General features: G+C 37.9%; 1 protein-coding gene across 2 annotated transcripts; it reads left to right on the top strand.

Annotated features, from left to right (window-relative positions):
- The first annotated feature begins 286 nt into the window (after positions 1–286).
- RO60 (Ro60, Y RNA binding protein) lies at positions 287–20,598 on the top strand. 2 transcript variants are annotated; one of them, XM_037142897.2, is made up of 10 exons: positions 287–376; positions 1,462–1,535; positions 4,499–5,096; positions 6,844–7,064; positions 7,418–7,564; positions 7,853–7,990; positions 11,084–11,200; positions 12,063–12,176; positions 12,460–12,606; positions 15,232–20,598. In XM_037142897.2, the coding sequence occupies exons 3-10, from the start codon at positions 4,517–4,519 to the stop codon at positions 15,382–15,384; spliced, it is 1,617 nt and encodes a 538-aa protein (XP_036998792.2). In that variant the 5' UTR covers positions 287–376; positions 1,462–1,535; positions 4,499–4,516; the 3' UTR covers positions 15,385–20,598. The 2 variants fall into 2 exon arrangements, with proteins under 2 accessions (XP_036998792.2, XP_036998793.2); XM_037142898.2 differs by lacking the exon at positions 1,462–1,535 and having other exon boundaries at positions 288–376.
- Positions 20,599–21,274: the final 676 nt, after the last annotated feature.

Below are 21,274 nucleotides of genomic sequence, written 5' to 3'. Positions count from 1 at the left end.
TCCGGGTGCCGTCCCCAGCAATGCCCCGGGCGCAGGAAGACGCTCTAGCCACCCAGGAACCAGAGAAACTCGTCCCGGGCTGTGCTGGACCCGTCAAGCTTTCGGAAGGGGCGGGCCCTGAGATAAGGGGCGGGGCTTCCGGGCGCCGGAGCAGGCTGCATCCGGGACCCTCGCCAGTCCGGAGCAAGGGCGAACCAGTTGAGAGGGGCGTGGCTCGTTCCCGAGAGCCCGAGGTGGAGGCCCGGGCTGCGCGGCGGCGGCGGCGTGGGGGGTCCAAGCAGTCTGCGCCGTGAGGCCGCCGTGTTTTGTCGTTTCCCCGCGCTGAGCAGGGCTCTCCCGTTGGCGCTGAGGATCGGAGGGCCGGCGCCGAGCACAGGTGAGGAAACTACGGGAGGCCCGCGGGGGCCCTTTGTGCAGTGTGCGTGACTCCCTTGGCGCGCAGGCCCTGGTCGGCCCTCCGGGTCCCTCACCCCGCATCTTTGTCGGAGGCCGAGGAGACGCGTCTTTGTCGGTCTTCTCCGCCTCTGCACCCTTCTAGGCCGCGGAGCGGACCCGGCACAGCTGTGGGACATCCTCCCTCGGCAGGGCCTGAGCCCCCCGCCGGCAGGTCCCGGAGGGCCCGACTTCCTCCTGCGCCGCTTACTCCTCCTGTTCCTTTTGCGACCTCCTCCCAGCCGCGTTGCCGGCAGTAGGCTCGGGAAGAAGCATCTTTGTGGGAAGACGAGGCGGCTTTATCCCAGGGGGAATGAGGGGAGAGGGGGAGTCGGGGGCAGACGTGCCCCCTGGGTCTCCTGGGTGGTGGACAAGATAAGGGGACGCCTCCGAGGGAAAGGAGGTTGCAAAGAGGTACCATGTTGACCTGAAAGCATTTGTAATGGTTTCAAGATTGAATGATGAGCTAAACCCAAAATGGCCATTTTCGCGAAATCGCCTTCATTCAACAGGCTCTTGCAGAACACTCGTGTTGAGGTGCACGTCCTTCAGAGCACATTTATGCACGGGGAATATAGTCACTAATGACTGTGTATGGTTTTAGGTGGGTACCGGAAACACGAGGGGGACACTTGGCAACGTATAGGATTGTCTAACCCTGTGCTGTACACCTGAAACAATTAAGAGAGCATTAAATGTCGATTGTAACTGGGGGAAAAAAAGTTTTTATTTGTTTATTTATTTATTTATGCATCACTCTTTAAACCTTTCGAGTTCCAAGAGGAACCTTTGGCTTCCAGGAAAAATGTTATAGTGCGTAAAACTCAGATTGCTGGCTCCTCAGACAACCTGCATCCTGGCATTATAGTGAGCTTTGCACTATAAGAAGGCATGAAATAAGCATGTTAAATTTTACTGAGAAACAACCAAACGGATTTTATATTGAAAGAAACATGGGTGTAATGTGGGGTAGAAGCCGAATTTTGTATCAAGAGTCTGATTTTGTCTTAATATTTTATTTACTTTTAGTGGAAGAGAGGGAGAGAAACATTTATCAGTTGCCTCTCATACGCGCCCATACAGGGACCCAGCCTGCGACCCAGGTATGTGCCCTGACTGGGAATAGAACCGGAGACCTTGAGGTTCACAGGCCAGTGCTCCATCTACTGAGCCACACCCGCCAGGGCTCCAGTGTCTGATTTAAAAAAAAAAAAAGAAAGATGGAGCATTTTTGAGGTTTGTCCCTGGGAGTCTGCCCTTTCACTGGAAGATGCCAGTTAACTCTCTGCCATGTAAATTGATTTTTAATGGAAAATTCGTGAGGTGCAGAGGTCTGGCTTATATTCTTAGGAACCATACTGAGAATGAGTGTTCTCAGACCCCAGGGCTGTTGGCGGTCCTTGGTGGTATTGCTGCTGTGGTTTTGAAAGTGTATTCTATGCTAAAACCATCAAAACTACAAGTTAACATGGTGCCTGTAGAAGAAAGACCAAACTGAAAATTTAGCTGTTGACACAAACTGAAAATAATCAGAAAGTGGGTTTAAAATTTCTTTAATTTTGTTAACATTTAATCTTAAGAGTTCGTGTAAAAAATCCAGAGTTCTGGGTCTTTGAGAAAAAAATTGGAAAGATCTGGCAATATTGGGCCTGTAGCACAAGGCAACCGCCATAAGGGTGGCAGGCTTGGCTTGGTCCAATCATAGCCATTACCAGTCTAAATGATACAGTGCTTTGAATTCGTGGCCAATTTCAAGTTGTGGCCCTGCTTTTAATAATATTGAGATGTCTAGTTTCTTCCAAAAACTTTAATTTATAGAAGTTTAATACATTTAGCGGTATTAAATTCTTTGCAGTGGCTCCCTCAATTTTTTTTATTTCCTTCTCATGCAAATCTATGGGCCACCTGCAGCCTTCACCCTTAATGAGAGAGGTAGCAGTCAGTGGGCCAGTCTCCACCTGCATGCTGTAGAGCTCATTCTGTCCCTTCTCTTTTTGGGGCTCACTCCCTTCGCCGTGCCCTTTCTTTAAAGCTGCACTTCTGTAAGGGAGTCATTTGTTTACCTGTGAAGTCTTTCACCCGGCAGCCCTGCCCTCCTCTTTTCACTGGAACCACTCTGGCATTTTTCTTTCCTCATCATCCTGTTTGCCAAAGCCAGTGATCCTTTTCTAGCTTTATTTTGCTTGCTCTCTGAGCATTTGACATTCCCAGCCATTCACTGCTGCAAATTCTCCCTGTGGTCCATGATGCCATTCTCCTGCTTTTAAGTCTGTGTGCCCCTCCTTCTCTTTCTACTCTAAAGGACTTTTTCTCCCTAGCTCTTTTATTATCCTCACCTGAGGGCACACTTATTAATTTTATTGATTTTAGAGAGAGGGGAAAAAGAGAGAGAGAGAGAAACATTGATCAGTTGCCTCTTGTTCACGCCCTAACTGAACCTACAACATAGGTAGGTGCCCTGACTGGGAATTGAACCTACAACCTTTTGGTTTATGGGATGACTCTTTAACCAACTGAGCCACACCAGCCAGGCCTTCTCCCTAGCTCTTAACTCTTAATATTCACCAGGATTCTACACAATATATGAACATGCTCAAGCTTTCATCACCTTGAAAACAAAACCCCTCTCTAAGCTACTGCCTTATCTGTCATCATTTCTTTACAGCCCTGCCAGTATAATTAGTTCCTTTACTAAAGTGTAAAGACACAGCACAAGATTTCAGGAACCTTTTTCTGGAATGCCTGTCCCCAAACTTTCTGTGGCAGTTTTTCAGTTTGTCTTCTCTGCAGAAGCCTTCCCAGATTATTGAGACAGCATTATTTTATAGCCCTGTTCATTCATCAGACCTTTAATTTTTCATCAGACATTTAATTACAGTTTGTTTTGAATTGTGTATGTATTTGTACTTAACAACATAGAATGTGACTTCCCTGAGGACAGGAAAAAAATTTTTAATCTTTTAATGGAACAGAATCTTCCTGTCTTGCCCATAGTATGCAGTAGTATTGGTTGGGGTTTTTTGTTTGTCATGTTGTATTTTGTGTGCCATGGGGAGAGCCAGGCACTGTAATGGAATGAATAGGCAGGTGCTTGAGGCTTGTGGATAAACAGCTACCCTGAGTAAAAGCAGTGCAGAGGGATAAAGTGAGGGATTGGGGTTGCTGACAGCTAATTCTAGTAGCTTTGCCAGCAGGCTTAACCATGCCACACTGTCCAGGTTGTGATTCGTACCCAGTGCCTATACCAGTCACATGGCAAAAGAGTTGAGGCTATCACCTGGGAACCTGTGATAAATACAGATATTTAGGCCTCACCCCAGACTGCACTAAGAAAGAAACTATAAGGGGGTGGTTGGGGTCCACTAGTGTGTGTGTGTGTGTGTGTGTGTAAAGATTTTAATTTTAGAGAGGGGGGAAGGGAGGGAGAAAGAGAGGGTGAGAAACCAATCCATCAAGGGTTGCCTCTGTTATCCAGGCATATGCCCTGACCAGGAATTGAACGGGTGACTTTTTGTTTTGTGGGACGACACCCAACCCACTGAGCCACACTAGTCAGGGCCATTCTGTTTTTTAACTAGCACTGAAAGTAGTGTTGGTGCACACACAGTTTGCAAACCACTAGCTAAGGGCAATCAAGGGGCTCTGGGCAGGGCTGGCCTCCCCTGAAGGACATTGCTGCCAGGAAGAGGTCAGGAGGGGGTGGGAGTTGGTTAGAAATGGGTGCAGGTTATACAACCAAAAATGTCTACTGAATTACTCAGGAATAAAGATCCTGAGATCTTAGGGTCAGCTATTGTTCCTGCCATCCCTACCCCTTTTTTGCTCCATCTGGGCCTCCAGACCCTGATTCTGAGCTGCTTGCTGAGTCTCTGGGGCAACAAACTGTGTCTCAGAAGTGTGACTTCTTCGTTATTGCTTCTGATTATCGTATCACCACTTACTGAGCTTAAAAAATATTTGTAAATCAAAAAATTTCATGGCAGATTTCAATAAGCATAGATTTATATTTTCCTTTTTTATATTTTTACTGTGTCAATCTACCAGGTAACATTTTGCTTTTTGACAGGTTTCCTAAAAGACAAAAATGGGTGACTCAGTAAACCAATTGCAGCCGCTTAATGAGAAGCAGATAGCCAATTCAGAAGGTGGATATGTATGGCAAGTCACGGATATGAATCGCCTACACCGGTTTCTATGTTTTGGTTCTGAAGGTGGGACTTACTATATCAAAGAACAGAAGTTGGGCCTTGAAAATGCTGAAGCTTTAATCAGATTGATTGAAGACGGCAGAGGGTGTGAAGTGATACAGGAGATCAAGTCATTTAGTCAGGAAGGCAAAACCGTGAAGCAGGAGCCCATGCTCTTTGCGCTGGCCATTTGCTCCCAGTGTTCCGACTTGAGCACAAAGCAAGCCGCCTTTAAGGCTGTTGGTGAAGTCTGTCGCATTCCTACGCATCTCTTCACTTTCATCCAGTTTAAGAAAGACCTGAAGGAAAGCATGAAATGTGGCATGTGGGGTCGTGCCCTGCGGAAGGCTGTCGCAGACTGGTACAATGGAAAGGGTGGGATGGCCCTTGCTCTGGCTGTGACAAAATACAAACAGAGAAACGGCTGGTCTCACAAAGATCTGCTAAGACTGTCGCATCTTAAACCCTCCAATGAAGGTAAGATAATGTCTTTGGGCAGGGTGCAGATATCCAATAAATAACACATTTATTTGACATAAGACAATTGTATAGTATTTTCTAGAAACACCCTTTCATTCTCAACACAGTAGATTAACTAATTAGTAGATTAACTAATTCAAATATGTTTAATGCCGGCCTGGAATTAAAATACCTACCACAGGCAATCCAGACATGAACAATGAAGAATCAAATGACAGATTTACAGGTTGATCTTCTGCATCCTAAAATGTCACGTGCTGACTGGGATGCCCATCCAAGTGACTGTGGACTCTGACAGCAGCCTGGAGGTGTTCAGTTGTTGTGAGCAGCGTAGCTGTGAGCCAGTAGATGGCAGATAGCCGGGCTCTGTAGCCCCTTCTCATTTGTTCCCTCTCTGCCCTCCTTTTTTTTTCAAGTTGGGAAAACAAAGTAGAAGACATGCTCACGTGAAACATTTAGTTACCTAAGAAAATGTAAGATTTTGCAGTAAAATTTTGAAAGATAGCAAAAGTCACAATACTTTAGAAGTTTCTGCGTATTAGTTAACTCTCAGATTTTTAAGTCAGAGTTCAGAAATGGCACATGAGCTCAGTTTGTCTTAGAGATGTGTTTTATTTGACCTACAAAATATTTTAGGGCAAAATGAATTCCTTACCAATGTCACATAAAGTAAATCAGACGATATCACACAAAAGTCTATTTCCTGGTTTCTTTTGAAAATATATTTTTGGGGGCAGTGCTAAGCAAATACTCAGCTAAAATATTTGTCAGGGCATAGACTCTTGGGATTACCCCATTCCTGACCACTCTTGATCACATCATGTGCCCAGCTTGATTATTTATTTTGCCCACCTTTTCTCCGTAGACTTTCAAATTTGGTAATTCCTTTCCTCTTGCCTCTTTTTCCAGAAGTGGAAAGTAAGGCCTAGATCAGTGTGGTCACATACCATTCATTGCCAGAGCTTAGGCTACAACTCACATTTTCTCAGCCTCCCCCTCCTCAATCCAAGCTCTTTTGACTATTAAAATAAATCACAGAAGAAAGCACATTATTTTTCTTGTTTAAAATTCGGCCTATATCCCTGGCTGATGGATTGAGTGCCAGCCTGCGAACCAAAGGGCTGCAGGTTTGAGTCTCAGTCAGGACACATGCTGGGGTTATAGCCAGGTTCCCAACTGGGGGCATGCAAGAGGCAATGTAACCACACATCGATGTTTCTGTCCCTCTCTCCTTTCCTATCCCTCTCTCTAAAAATAAAGTGTTTTTTAAAAATTCGGCCTATAATACTTTCTTGGCTACTAAAAAAAATTATAAATTGCCTACCTACCTGTCCACATATACTTACCTCTTTCATTCATACATGTGTAATTATCCACTGAAAGGGACAATTGAATATGAAATTAATTGAGCTAGATCTGTTCTTTGAAGAGTTGTTCTGAGATTATGTTCCTAAAATAAGCCCTGTCTACCAAATTGCTAACGCTGGTGTCTCCCAAAATAAAGCTCTACAATAAAATGAAAATATAGTAGTTTTATTTCCAAAGTTTCATATTGAAACCCTGATGGAATAAGCCGAGTTAATTGACCGTTTGTTCAAGTATTTGTCATATCCTGGAAAACAGCATCACAGGTTAAAGAAGTTAATCCCTAAATACCTACTTATGCCTTTCACATAGGGCGATCTCAGTAAACATGTTTTTTTTTACCTGCTAATCCTCTGTCTTTTTGATTGTTTTGTTAAAGGTCTTGCTATTGTGACCAAATATATTACTAAGGGCTGGAAAGAGGTCCAGGAATTGTATAAAGACAAAGCACTTTCTGTAGAGACTGAAAAATTATTAAAGTATCTGGAGGCTGTAGAGAAGGTGAAGCGCACGAAAGATGAACTGGAAGTCATCCACCTGATAGAGGAGCACAGGTTGGTTAGGGAACACCTTCTGACAAGTCACTTAAAGTCCAAAGAGGTGAGTAAGGTAGGGTATGTTAATAGTGTGTGGTTGAACTGATTTATGATATATCAAAAAGATAAACTTTGGGTGACTATATATCCATTAATTATCAGAAATATTTTAAGTATATTTTTAATTGATGTTTACTTCAGACATCTAATGAAGTGCCCAAATGCAGTTAGCATTCAGTAAATGTTAAAGAACAAGTTAGTTTATTTGATAAAACTTTGACCAATTCACAAAAATTTATATTTAGAAAGTACTCTGAAACTCAAAAGAAAGCCTTGGAAAATATGTGGTTAATATTATCATTGGTACGTTATACTGATTTTTAACTCCTGATGTTTCTGCCTTTGTTACTGCAACAGGTGTGGAAAGCTTTGTTACAAGAAATGCCTCTTACTGCGCTACTAAGAAATCTAGGAAAGATGACTGCTAATTCAGTGCTTGAGCCAGGAAATTCAGAAGTATCTTTAGTATGTGAGAAGCTATGTAATGACAAACTGTTAAAAAAGGTAAGTATTACCTTTATTAGCTACTACTAATTGAAAACTTTGACTCCTAATTTTGGAAATGCAGTTAGCGTGTTATAGGTGTTCTGAGACTTATTGTACCAAATTGCGTTTTGACTCTGAAATCTAAGATTAATATGTCCTCATCTTTTTTCTTTATGAAATACATCAGCTACAATAACAAATGTAATTACTAGTTTTCATTTGAATTTTGCATTTACTAGTTGGTCCGAAGGTTGTAGTTGTTCAGCTTAATTTTGCATTTACTTTCTGTCTTTGTCTTATTTCTAGGCTCGTATACATCCATTTCATATTTTAGTTGCATTAGAAACTTACAAAACAGGTCATGGGCTCAGAGGAAAACTGAAGTGGCGCCCTGATGATGAAATTTTGAAAGCTTTGGATGCTGCCTTTTACAAAACATTTAAGGTAATGGTTTGATTTTTGTTTTAAAACAAATGAGCCATTTACATAGGACTCTGTATTTTCTGGAAGGGAGGGAGGGAAGGAATTAATTATCCTCACCCAAGGAATGCTTACTGTTTTTGGAGAGAGGAAGGAAAGGAGGGAAACATTGATGTGAGAGAGAAACATCAACCAGTTGCCTTTCGTACCCACAGTGACTAGGGACCGAACCTGTAACCCAAGCATGTGCCCTGACTGTGAATCAAATCTGTGACCCTTCAGTTTACAGGACAATGCTCCAAACAACTGATCCACACTGGCCAGGGCTGTAAAAAAGAAAATTCTTTGAAGATATTAATAGTTTGACTATTTTAATGTGATACGTACTTGTTTTTTCTTAGTTCACATAAAGGTGGATATATAAATAACATTGTAAGTTTATGAGTAAAGTATTTCTTTCTACTTTTGGGCAATACCCATTATCCTAAGATTGTTTTGATAAGAAATTACCAGATTTAAAATTTTGCATTATTGTAGAGTCCTTGACTTGGTCCTGTGTTGTTTTTCCTGTTAATCAGTAGTGTATCTCCTACATCTTGATAAGTGATTTTAGGGCTGAAAATCCTGCTTCAGGGCCATAGTTAAAATTTTACATTTAAAAAATTTCTTGCTATTCAACGAAATGCTAACCAAATTCAGCAGCATATTGAAGGGATGTACAAGTGAGATTTATCCTCAGCATGCAAGGATGGTTCAATATATGAAAATGAATCAGTGTATTCAAATAAAATAAAGTAATAACTGTATGATCATCTCAGTTGCAGAAAAGCATCTGACAATTCAATACCCTTCCATGATTTAAAAAAATGTACTCAATAAATGAGGAATGGAAGTGATTTCCTTACCATGATAAGGGCCATGAATAAAAAACACAGCTCTCATTATACACAATGATGAAAGATGAAATCTTTTCTCCTAAGATCAAGAGCAAGGTAAAGATGCCCACTTTTCCACCTAAATTCTACAAAAAGTTTGGCAAGAAAAAATATAAAAGGCATCCAAATTGGAAAGAAAGAAAAATTACCTCTGTTCTCAGATGCCATGATCATAATTATACAAACCCAAAACAATCCATAAGAAACTTTTAAAAGCTAACAAAATCAGCAAAGATGCAGAATACAAAATCAACAAGCAAAAGTCAGTAATATGTATGTATGCTAGCCCCGAACAATCCAAAGTTAAGAAAACATTTCCATTTACAATAGCATTCAAAAGAATAAAAGACTTAGGAATTTAACTATGAATATGGGAGACTTATACCCTGAAAACTAATAACCACTGCTGAATGAAACTTCATACATAAATGGGAAGACTTAATGCTCCTAAGATGACAACACTACCCAAATTGATCTGCAGCAATAGACTCTTAAATATGACACCAAAAGCACAGGCAAAAAAGAAAAAGTAAACTGGACTTTATCAAAATTTAAATCTTCGATGCATCAAAGGACATTAAAAGTGAAAAGAAAACCTACAGAATAGAAAGTATTTGCCTATCATATATCTGATTGGGCTTTAATACTCAGAATATATATAAAGAGTCACAACAGTAAAAATACACAGAACCCATTTCAAAAATGGGCAAAGAGCTTGAATAAACATTTCTCCAAAGAAGATATACAGATGGCCAGTAAGCACATAAAACAATGTCAACATCACTGGTCATTAAGGGAATGCAGATTAATACCACATGAGATACCACTTCATACTTGCTGGATGGCTTTTACCAAAAAAGCAGTAATAAGTGAGAATTGAAGCCGTAGTGTATTCCTGGTGGGAATGTAAAATGATGCAGCCCTGTGGAAAACAGTTTGGCTGTTCTTCAAAAAGTTAAATGTTGAATTACCATACCATCCAGCTATTCCACCACGTATGTATACACCCAAAAGAACTGAGAACAGGAACTCAGATACTTGTACACAGATGTTCATAGGAGAATTGTTCACAACAGCCAACAGGTAAAAACCACCCACGTGCCCATCAGCAGGTGAGTGGATAAACAAAATGTGGTGGTAGTCAGCCTTACAAAGGAATGGAATTAGAAACATGCCACGACGTGGATGAACCTTGAAAACTATGCTAAGTGAAATAAGCCTGGCACAAGAAGACAAATATTACATGATTTCACTATATGAGGTATCTAGAGTAGGCAAATCCATAGAAACAGAGGGAAAATAGAACTTGCCAGGGACTGGAAGGAGGTAAGAATGGGTATAGGTTTTTTATTTGGGATGATGAAAAGGTTCCGGAAGTAGATAATGGTGGTTACGTAACACTGCGAATGAACTTAAGGTCACCGACTGTGCAATTAGAAATGATTAAAAAGTAGTTTTGGCTGGTATGGCTCAGTGGATTGAGCACCACCTTGCAACCTGAAAAATGATTAACAAGTAAATTTGATGGTTTTTAAAAATACTTTCCCCCCAAAAAATATTGATAGAAATTCCTAGTTTATTTCTGAAGAAAAAGATTTTTTTTTAAACAGAAAGATGGTAACTTGTGTAAATAAAATTATTGAGTAGGTTATCTTACTTTTTGTCTTTTACCTCTAGTAGAAGCTAAACATTTTTTTAAAACATTTTATTTATCTTTAGAGGAGAAGGGAAGGAGAGTGGGAGAGAAATATCAATGTATGGTTGCCTCTTGTGCGTCCCCTGCTGGGAATTGAACCTTGATCCTCTGGTTTACAGGCCTGCAGTCAATCCACTGAGCTACACTAGCCAGGGCTAAACATTTTTTGAGTAAATTTTTCTATCACAATTTACATTTGGTGTGATTTTGTGTTAATTTCAGGTGTATTGCACAGTGGTTAGACAATTCATATACGTTACAAAGTGTTCCCCTAATATTTCCAGTACCCACCTGGCACCATACATAATTATTTCAAAGCTAAGCATTTTGAAACACTTCTCAATTAATTGGCAAATCAGAAATGAGGCCTTTTATGTGAAATTTTTAAATGAAGGATAGGTCAGTAATATGATTTGCTAGAAATATATTCTACTTAAAATTTCTGTGATTGCTTTTAGTGATTGTTTCATTTTGTTTTCTCTTTAGACAGTGGAGCCAACTGGGAAGCGTTTCTTGCTGGCTGTTGACGTCAGTGCTTCTATGAATCAGAGGGTTCTGGGGAGTGTCCTCAATGCCAGCACTGTTGCTGCAGCGATGTGCATGGTGAGAGCACCGGAGGCAGTTTGAAGCTTCTGCCACCCTGGGAAGATGTTACTGTGGGGCAGAAATGTACACTTAAATGTGGCCAGGAATTAGGCTTTCACTAGTTTTCGTCCATTTGGCATATTTTAATTTTATGTAAATGCCCTTTTGTATCATAAATAAGTAGAGTTTTAAGTATATCGTGCATAAACGGGGTCCAGAACAAATACTTTTTTTTATTACAAAATCCTAAGCATGTTATTCTGTAATAGAAAAATGTCACACTCAAGCACACCATTTGTCATTTTAGGTAAACTGTTCAAATTAAAGCTATAAATTGTTACACCCATATTTTCACCCTACAAACCACACTCAAGCAAGCTGCCAGACGCTGTGTATATTTTTGGGTGTACTTACATAGTTACATAGATTTATATAGTTAGGTAAAGACAGTATAGGTATATTGAAAAAGCATATCTAAAGAACAGTTAAATTTTGATTTTACAACTAAAGATTGAATATTTTTGAGGAAGAAGAGAATATTTAGAGAAATTGTCAATGATTAGAGATGCAGAGATCTGGAACTAGTAACAACAGTAAGGAGACTTAGGTTCCAGGCTCACTGTCACTGAGTAGCAGTTAAATGAGCCATAGACGAGATTTCATAACTTCTCTTCTGTGGCTTCTTCCTCGTTTGTGAGAGTTTGTGAGGGTTTGTAAAAGTACTTTGAAAGCTATCCTACAGTTCCAAAACACAGTGTGAGTGCAGAAATAAAATAAGCATCATGACACATTCCCTTTATAGATGAAGTTTTATGCACTTCAGGATACTGTATTTATGTCTCCCAAATCTGCTGACAATTACTGCCATTGAATTTTTCAGGTTGTCACACGAACAGAAAAAGATTCTCATATAGTTGCTTTTTCAAATGAAATGGTACCATGTCCTGTAACTACAGATATGACTTTGCAACAGGTTTTAATGGCTATGAATCAGGTAAAAAATGATTTAATTAAGCTTACTTAATGTATATTACCCAGTGATTTTGCTATTGATATTATACATGGTATTAATAAATTTGTAAGTTCAAATTGTTTTATCTCAATTTTCTCATAAGCATAAAATAAATTTATACAGGGTTTGTGAATGCCTTTGTATTCATTCTAAACAAAATGACTATGTAAAAAATAGCACTTTTAATTATAAGTGTTTTATTATTCAGACATATCATTATAGAAGTAGCCTCATTTATTCCTTCTCATGTTTTATTCTGATTTAGATGCCAGCAGGTGGGACTGATTGCTCTCTTCCAATGATCTGGGCTCAGAAGACAAACACAGCTGCTGACGTGTTCATTGTGTTCACTGACAACGAGACCTTTGTTGGGAATGTCCACCCAGCTGTTGCTCTGAGGCAGTATCGAAAGGTAAGACAAATTCTAGTATTCTTTCTCACTCCGAACAAGGCCCAGTTCTCAAACATTCACTGTTTTTCCAAAAGGAAGATACTGACACTATACAGTGCCAGTACTGGACTCAGCAGTACTTAAAATAAGAAAGATTGGCTACACGTACATAATTTATTTCCACCAGTTTCAATTCTATAAGTAATAAAAATATCCTTTATAAATGATATTTTTTAAGCAGAACATTTCTTTTACCATAACTATGTTTTAATGATTCCTTGTGTTCCTTGAAAAATTAAAGTATTCCCCTGCCTTTTGTAGCTCAGTGGATTGAGCGTGGACCTGCGAACCAAAGGATCGAGGTTCGATTCCCAGTCAGGGCACATGCCTAGGTTGTAGACCAGTTCCCAGCAGGGGATGCACGAGAGGCAATCGTACACCGATATTTCTCTCCCTCTCTCTTTCCCTTCCCCTCTAAAGATAAATAAAATCTTTTGAAAAATATTTTTTAAAAAAAGGAAAAAAAGTATCATTTGTGAGGTTTGTTAAGGGACTACATAAAATTAAAGCAAAGCTATAATCTGTGTTTTAAGGTATATGGCTATTTCTGTGTTCTAATCAGTGCTCTCCAGTTGAGGTTTCTGAAGTGACGGTAACGTTTTATATTCACAATATCTTTTTTTTAAAATTTTTTTATTGATTATGCTGTTACAGTTGTTCTATTTCCCCCCTTTATTCCCCTCCACACTACCCCCCCGTCCCCACCATTACCCCCCCTTTAGTTTATGACCATGTGTCTCAAGTTCTTTAGATTCTATATTTCCCATGCTATTCTTGCCCCCCCATCTATTTTCTATCTACTGTCTATGCTACTTATTTTCTGTACCTTCTCCCCCCTTCTCCTCCTCCCACTCCCCTGTTGCTAACCCTCCTTGAGATCTTCATTTCTATGTTTCCACTCCTGATCTAGCTGTCCTTTTAGTTTGCTTCTGTTTTAGGTGTGGTTGTTAATAACTGTGAGTTTGCTGTCCTTTCACTGTTCATGTTTCTTTAACTTCTTTTTCTTAGATAAGTCCCTTTAACATTTCATATAATAAGGGCTTGGTGATGATGAACTGCTTGAATTTGATCTTATCTGAGAAGCACTTTATCTGCCCTTCCATTCTAAATGAAAGTTTTGCTGGATAGAGCAATCTTGGTTGTAGGTCTTTGGATTTCATGACTTGGAATACCTCTTTCCAGCCCCTTCTTGCCTGTAAGGTCTCTTTTGAGAAATCCGCTGACAGTCTGATGGGGACTCCTTTGTAGGTGACTGTCCCCTTAGCTCTTGCCGCTTCTAGGATTCTCTCCTTCATTTTAATTTTGGCTAATGTAATGATGATGTGCCTTGGTGTGTTCCTTCTTGGGTCCAACTTCTTTGGGACTCTCTGAGCTTCCTGGATTTCCTGGAAGTCTATTTCCTTTGCCAGATTGGGGAAATTCTCCTTTATTATTTGTTCAAATAAGTTTTCCACTGGTGGCTGTGCCTTTCCCCCTTCTGGTACCCCTATAATTCGGATGTTGGAGCTTTAAAGATGTCCTGGAGGTTCCTAAGACTCTCCTCATTTCTTTGAATTCTTGCTTCTTGACTCTTTTCTGTTTGGCCATTATTTGCTTTCTTCTGGTCCACTCCATTGATTCGAGTCCCAGTTTCCTTTTCATTGTTATTGGTTTCCTGTGCAATTCCATTCATTTCAATTAGTTTCGCCTTCATATATTTGTCTAATATATGGCAAATATATTTGTCTAATATATTTGTCTAATTTGTGGCTCTGTGTTCTGGCTGTGTTTTCTGTTGCTAATATTTAGTTGTCTCTAAACTTGGTTGTGTGAGAAGGCACGGCGTTTCCACCTATTCCTCCATCTTGGCGGAAGTTGGCTATATTCACAATATCTAATACGGTAGCCACTAGTCATGTGGGCTGCTGAGCTCTTGAATTGTAGCTAATATGACTGTCAGTAGAAATGGAACTTGATGAGGAGCAGTGGTTCCCAAAGTGTGGTTTCCCTACTGAGCAGCCTTAGCATTACCCAGCACCTTATTAGGAGTGCACATTCCAGGACCCCAAGGGAGCCCTGTCAAGGCAGAAACTCTGGGGTGGGACTGCTTCACAAGCTCTTTGAGACCAAGTGAGAGAACAGAATTGGGGGTTAAGAGAGCCTGGGTTCTGAATCCTGTGAAATGTACATATTATACACAGCGAAGTTAATAATCCCAGAGGAATATTTTCCTGTGTTTATTCCACCTCCAGTACACTGCCCCAGTGTGTGATATGTTGGGAAAAAAATCTAATGCCTCCGAATATGTTTACAGGTTTGATAAGTATAGAGTCTCCAGGCTGCTCAGGAATGTATTCTGTGGCCCACAGAACAAGTGATATAGAACAGAGAAGCAGGAATTTCAGGCAGGCCGTCCACAAAATTTTATTTTCTAGTCTTCTGAAGATCATATCTAGCCCTGAAAGATTGACAAATTTTATGTAGAGAAAAAATGAAAAGAACTTTGTAATGAAAAGCTGAGGTAGAGTTTTAAGTTTTAATTTTGGAGGTTATTTGCTTTTGCTTTCATGTAATTTTTTTACTATGTATTTTGATCTTTACTTACAGAAAATGGATATTCCAGCTAAATTGATTGTTTGTGGAATGACATCAAATGGTTTCACCATTGCTGACCCAGATGACAGAGGCATGTTGGATATGTGTGGGTTTGACACTGGAGCTCTGGATGTCATTCGAAACTTCACACTAGATATCATTTAACCATAAGCACCAGCATGATTCAGGTGGCCCGTTGCCATTGGTAATCTCACTGCAGACATGCAGCTACTTCCCAGCTCATCTGAATCCCGTGGAAGATGTGAAAATGATGGCGTAGTATGTGTATAATGGAAAGTTGACCTTACCAAAAAAAAAGAAAAAAGAAGGAAGGAAAAAATAGATAAGCCCAAAGTTCTTTCTGTCTGTTAAATAGCAGCTGGGAAGTAGCTTCAGAATACACTGCAGTTCCCTCTAATAGAGAACTTCTTCTTGATCAACACTGTAAACTGTCCAGCAGGTTAGCTTTGGTAAATAATCACATTTGTATTTAAAAGAAGAGCCAAATTTGTAAGTAGTTCCATATCATGTCACTTACTGAAAAGTACTTAAAAGTTTTCTTAATGTTTTCACTGGGAGGGGACAGCTTTGATCATGTCCACATTCTCTGAAGTGCACTGGACCACGTAACTGTGACAGCACATCTGACTCCTCTGTACACTTTATACCAAGGGGCTTAAACAGAAACCAAGCTGGTTCGTTAAATTATGAGTGGGTTTTCACAAATTCCTTTAAGAGTTTTCTAAGATCACATAAATAGCTTTCTTATTCAGTGAAAAATACTTTGTTTTTGTTCTATTTACTCTTATAAAATTATTACCATTAACCAGAAACATAACTGAAGTTCCTGGGAACGGGACTCCAAAGTGTAAGTCAGCCGAGGAAGTCTCTTGGGATTGTTTCATTTATTTTGGTATATTTTACTGCTGTGACTTGAGGGTGTGACTTGACAGTATCCTCCGAGTCATGGCAACATAGCCACACAGTCATACTTTCTTTTTTTATATCCTTAGGTGAAAACAACAGAAAGTTGTTTTAACTCATTCATTCATAATCTGAAAGTATGACAAAATCTCCATTATAATCTGATTAGCTTTTTCCTTACTGTAAAATATTGCTCTGATTTCTTTTAACTATTTTTTTTAGCCCAATTGTAAACAGATTTTAGATATTTTCTAATTGTAAACATGTCAACGGCCTCTTTGTTATTCATTGTGGCAAGACATTCTTTTTTGATAGAGTAAAAAGTAATAATAAAGCTAGGTCTTTCAGGTTTGAAAGGCCCATTTTGAGTAGTGTGTTACCACTAACCAGTCTGTAAGAAAGTATTTTTTTCTACTTTGTGTGTATTAAACTTCTTTTCATTACGCTGAAGTGCATTATTTTCTTGAGCAGACACCCCTTCTTTGTGGGCAGGTTGAACCTGTTCAGATACCAGTTCCTTTGCTTATATCATGGTTGTCTAACTTACACAAAACTTTAATGTTTATGTATTCTTTAAATAGTAATTGAGAATTTATGTAGGATTTTAATAAATCCCTTATCGCTTACATAAAAAGGCAGACCAGTAAATGTAAATTGCAGTCTTATGTGCTTGGTTAAACCAGAGGGTTTGTGTTTTGGGTTTAGGGGGAGTTTAGTTGTGTTAGAATTTGTGTAGGTACTATGTTCTTTTTCATGAGAAACTTGGGCTCTGGGGGTAACAAGAAAATGTTCCTTTTAGACTTATTTGATACATTAATGCTAGCTCTGATATGTAGGCTTCAAGGAAACATAGCAACTTGTAAATGTTATGATTTACCTGAGGCTTTTGGGTCAGCACAATTAGTAGCAACCTTCTCCCAACCAAAAAAACATTGTTTCAGATGTCATTTTGTATTTAATCCTCTATCAGACACCGGGTTTTAACATCTTAACTGTTGGTATAAAGAATCTAATAGAATTGGGTTACAGTTCTGGAACTCTATGCAAATCCAAGATCTTCTTAATTTAAAAATCATAAAATATTCTAACTTTGTATTTCTAATGGAAATAAAAGTATACTTCCTTCAGTTATATGCCCTTCCCATAGTATTTTTAGACAGATATATTCAGGAATATTCATTATATTCTTAATACTAAATCAGAGAAGTAAGGTTAGATGTGACCTTTTTGAAGTATTTAGGTTAGTTGAATTAAATGGATGAGAATATATAATTTAAGAAGGAAGGAAGAAAACTAAAAGGTGCTGCAGAAGGTACTTTTATTTTCAAATTTTGGAATTTTAGAGCTTAAACCTTTGAAATGTAAAAGGTGATTTTTTTTTTTTTCTTTTTAAAATTTAAGTTAGGGAGATAGGTTCTAAGAAGTGTGGCTTTGGAACACTAGATCTAGAAATTTTCATCCCAATATTCATATCCCCACAAAATGGGAAAACATTGACTTACAAGAGTAGGAGTGAAAACAGAATTATTCAAGACATATTTTTTAGGTATTAAGAAATAATGTATATACATAATTGCTGTAGGAGTAGAAAAATATAGAAACTGTAAACATACTTTTGTAGTTCATTGTAATCCTCAAGCACAATGTCTTAATCTATGTTGCTATATAATACAGTCCTGTAGAAAAATAAAAAACTTCTCATTATGAATAAAATATACTCAAGTGATAAAGAAGTTTTATTTTCTGAGTTACTTTTAGGATTATTGTTACATTAGTATTTAGGGAAATGTTGCTTTAAAAAATCTTAAGAAAAATTAGTAAATTCCTATTTCCTAGAAAATATGTAAATATTTTCAGGATATAGCTGTAATTAGTAAAACAAAAATTAATCTTGAAATTTCTACTCTTGTTAGTTGAAATTCCTCGAAAATTCCATTAATTAACACTCATTATTTAGTGTAGTTTAAGTATTTTATAGGTACGTTGTTGAGGAAGATGTTAGCAAATGGAATTCAGTATAAACCCTCTGGAAATTTTTGGTTTTTCTAACCTACTTTGTGACTGTAGAGCCCAATTTCACCACTATGATTCCGTTTTGTTATTTTTACAGAGTAACATCTGATGATTAGATCATAGGAAAATCATTTTTAATATCTGTATAAAAGTTTAAATTGGGAACAGGGCTTACAATACAGATTAGAACTTAAGAATGTATTTTGAAAGACAAAATGTTTTAGGAAAATAGACTCAATAATTTCTTAAAACACTTCTGAGAGGGAAAAATGGAAGAAAAAATTCCATAGTAAAGGTATTGACTAAGAAGTCACTATTCCCTGATCAAGAGAAAGAGGGGTATATTCCAAGTCCAACACACCCCCTGCCCCCCCACCATGGACCTAGAAAAACAAACTCAATATTCTTATCTAAAAAAAGGAGATGCTATCAACAATCATTTGCTTAATCTTTTAAATGAACAGGTAAATTACAAACGACTGAATACTATTTTATCAGGTGCTTTTTTTCCCCCCTCATTTTGAGATTTTACAAAAAATATAGAATTACTTTGGAAATATAAGGCAAAATTCCTGAATAAATTTGAGGCTCTCTGACAAGTGAGAAACATCTTTAAAAGCACAGTGAAGCTACATCTAAACCACAAAGGGAAATCACTATGATCACTTATTGGGTCAAATTAAAAATAAGGTCTTACAAGTACAAATTTCTTAGTAAGTGAAATGTTTATAGTAAATAATCAAAAACACAGGTTTGGACCAATAATATCCTCTTAGGAAAGTGTCTCATAGCCTCAGTGTAAACATGCACAAAGAAAAATTAGGAAAAAGGATAAGGTAAACTGAGATTAGTTGCATTTAACTGTATGGATTTACTATTTCCCTAATATTAGCTAATCTCTTATTTGTTGGAAGACTACTTTTATACTTCTATTTTTCTTTTAAAAGTCCTGATATCTTTGTCTTCCGTTTTCCTTTTTTCTAGACTTGTTCTACCTCGGTACTAAAATGAAAGGAAAGTTACCCATATTACGGTTTGCGGTGAATTTTATACATTGCATTTTGTTCCATATAGATTTACAGTCATTTTTTTTTTCCAAATTGATAATGGGCAGGCCTTTTGGAACAATATATTGATACAGTCTTTCCCCAAATTCAGTTATGTTGTATACCTTTTGTTAGGTATTTGCATAAATTTTGTGGCCTTTAAGTAAGATCAGTTATTCAGCCTTTGTTTGCAATTACAAACAGACAGACCCAAAGCACTCTTGATCATCACATTTGCAAAACTGAAAGGCCACTGTCGGAATGTTTGGTCTACTAAGTACTTCACTGAGCTTACACACATATGACGACTTGTGGCATAAAAGGTCTTGTAAATAACATATGTTCAACTTCAACAATTTTGGGGATGGGTCAAACCATTTTATTGAGGGTTGAAGGGCTAGGAGGATGAGATCCAATGTGCTCAGCCTGTCTGGAATCGCCCCAACTTCATAGCTGCAGAAAACTTACCTTCACCATTTTTTTAATTGGTGAGCTTTTTATTTGCTTATTAAGTTAATTGTTAAAATAATACTGTGGTAATGTTTTTCATGTAAAAAACTAATAATGGAGTGAAGCATACTATTTTAATAAAATTCTAATAAATAACATTTCTATAAACCCTGAAAAGACCAAATTATGTAGAAATTGGTAGAAACATAAACTAGAGGAATTTTGTTTAAAAATTGTATTACTGAAGTTAAGGTGATAATTTTCAGTGAGAATCAATTTTGTAAATACAGAAAAATGAAAATACACAAAAGCTATTTGTGAACCTAAGATTTTTCTTTGTTTCTGTTCACCATGTATCATATTAACCTTATGAACACATGATATTTAACTTTAAAATATATTTAAATTTCAGTACTTTCAGAAGTTATTAGAATCTGTGCTTGCACAAAAGAAATAATAAGTTAGCTGGTTTTGCTTAATGAACCCTTGGATTATTAATGGTGGTGACTGAGGTTAAAGGCTTACTATTTCATAGTAATTGAAACTTCTGTTTCAATATACATTTGATAAATAGTAGCCAAGAAAAAAGTTTTTATTGCACTATTCTAAATATGGACTAATTGTATGGTGTGACTAGACATAACTCTTAATAGTTCGAGTTATAATATCTTCCTCTTATTGCCAGCTCCTGATAATGATGACATTTTTCCAAAGGGATGAATATGTATCTCCAAAGGAACACACATACACACCTGTTTTTTAATTGGTTGGGGAAGAGGTGTTACCTAGTTCTAAATGTGCACTGGCTTTGTATAAAGGCTTTGATTTTCCATAACTGACCACTTGAGGAATATTTAAATTTCACAGACCAATGCCTGCATAGAATAAAATTTAAGTATGCAAGAGCCTTAAAGTGAAAAACATGATCTTTTTGACTGCCTTAAAATATGACTAGCTCTCCAGCACAGGCATCCCAGTTCCTTTCCATGGGGTCTGTTTGTTAAGTAATGCCTTAATAGTGTTAGTGTTTCTGAAGTACAGAACGCATGGGGTCTATTAGAGCTTCACTTTTATGTAATCAATAGGGCTTGAACTATTAAGATTTAAAACCTGGTTGTACATTAACAGGGTAATCTGGGACACTGATGTATAATGGGTACATGACCGTAAACATCAGTGATATATTGTGGTAGTTTGAGGGGTTTTTTATTGTTTTGTATAACAAATTATCTAAGAAGCTGGACTTTATGTAACATCTTCAAGGACCAAGTTGTATATTTAAACACTGAATGAAAAGTACAGTTATACAGTTCCAAAAATGGTTAATTTTTAAGGGTACTTTTTCAAGACAAAAATATTTTGTTTTGCACCTATAAGCAAATTTCATTCAAAAGAGTGAATGTAGTTGTAAAATACTGCACTGTTGCAATAAAAAGTATCCAGGCCAGTGATTTGTTTCATTACATTCACATTTTTACATTCACTTTGCCTTTCAAAGCAGGAATCTTATAAAACTGAAAGAAAACTAAATTGTTGAGCTGGTGCTTAGAATTATGATTTATAACAAGTGTAATTTTTAAGGAAAGGACCCAGAAGCAGGGGAGGTCCTAGGTCCGTTTGTT

The sequence above is a fragment of the Artibeus jamaicensis genome, unplaced genomic scaffold (genome assembly GCF_021234435.1).
Source record: "Artibeus jamaicensis isolate MK-2021 breed Jamaican fruit bat unplaced genomic scaffold, CSHL_Jam_final contig_467, whole genome shotgun sequence".
NCBI classification, from domain to species: domain Eukaryota; kingdom Metazoa; phylum Chordata; class Mammalia; order Chiroptera; family Phyllostomidae; genus Artibeus; species Artibeus jamaicensis.
This window is presented reverse-complemented; position numbering and strand designations above follow the sequence as displayed.

Excerpts from the sequence above, each read along its gene's own strand:
- RO60 (XM_037142897.2), top strand. The coding sequence starts at position 4,517 with ATGGGTGACTCAGTAAACCAATTGCAGCCGCTTAATGAGAAGCAGATA. Across the intron at positions 7,565-7,852 it reads ATGACAAACTGTTAAAAAAG|GCTCGTATACATCCATTTCA; the intron begins GTAAGTATTACC and ends TCTTATTTCTAG. Across the intron at positions 12,607-15,231 it reads CTCTGAGGCAGTATCGAAAG|AAAATGGATATTCCAGCTAA; the intron begins GTAAGACAAATT and ends CTTTACTTACAG.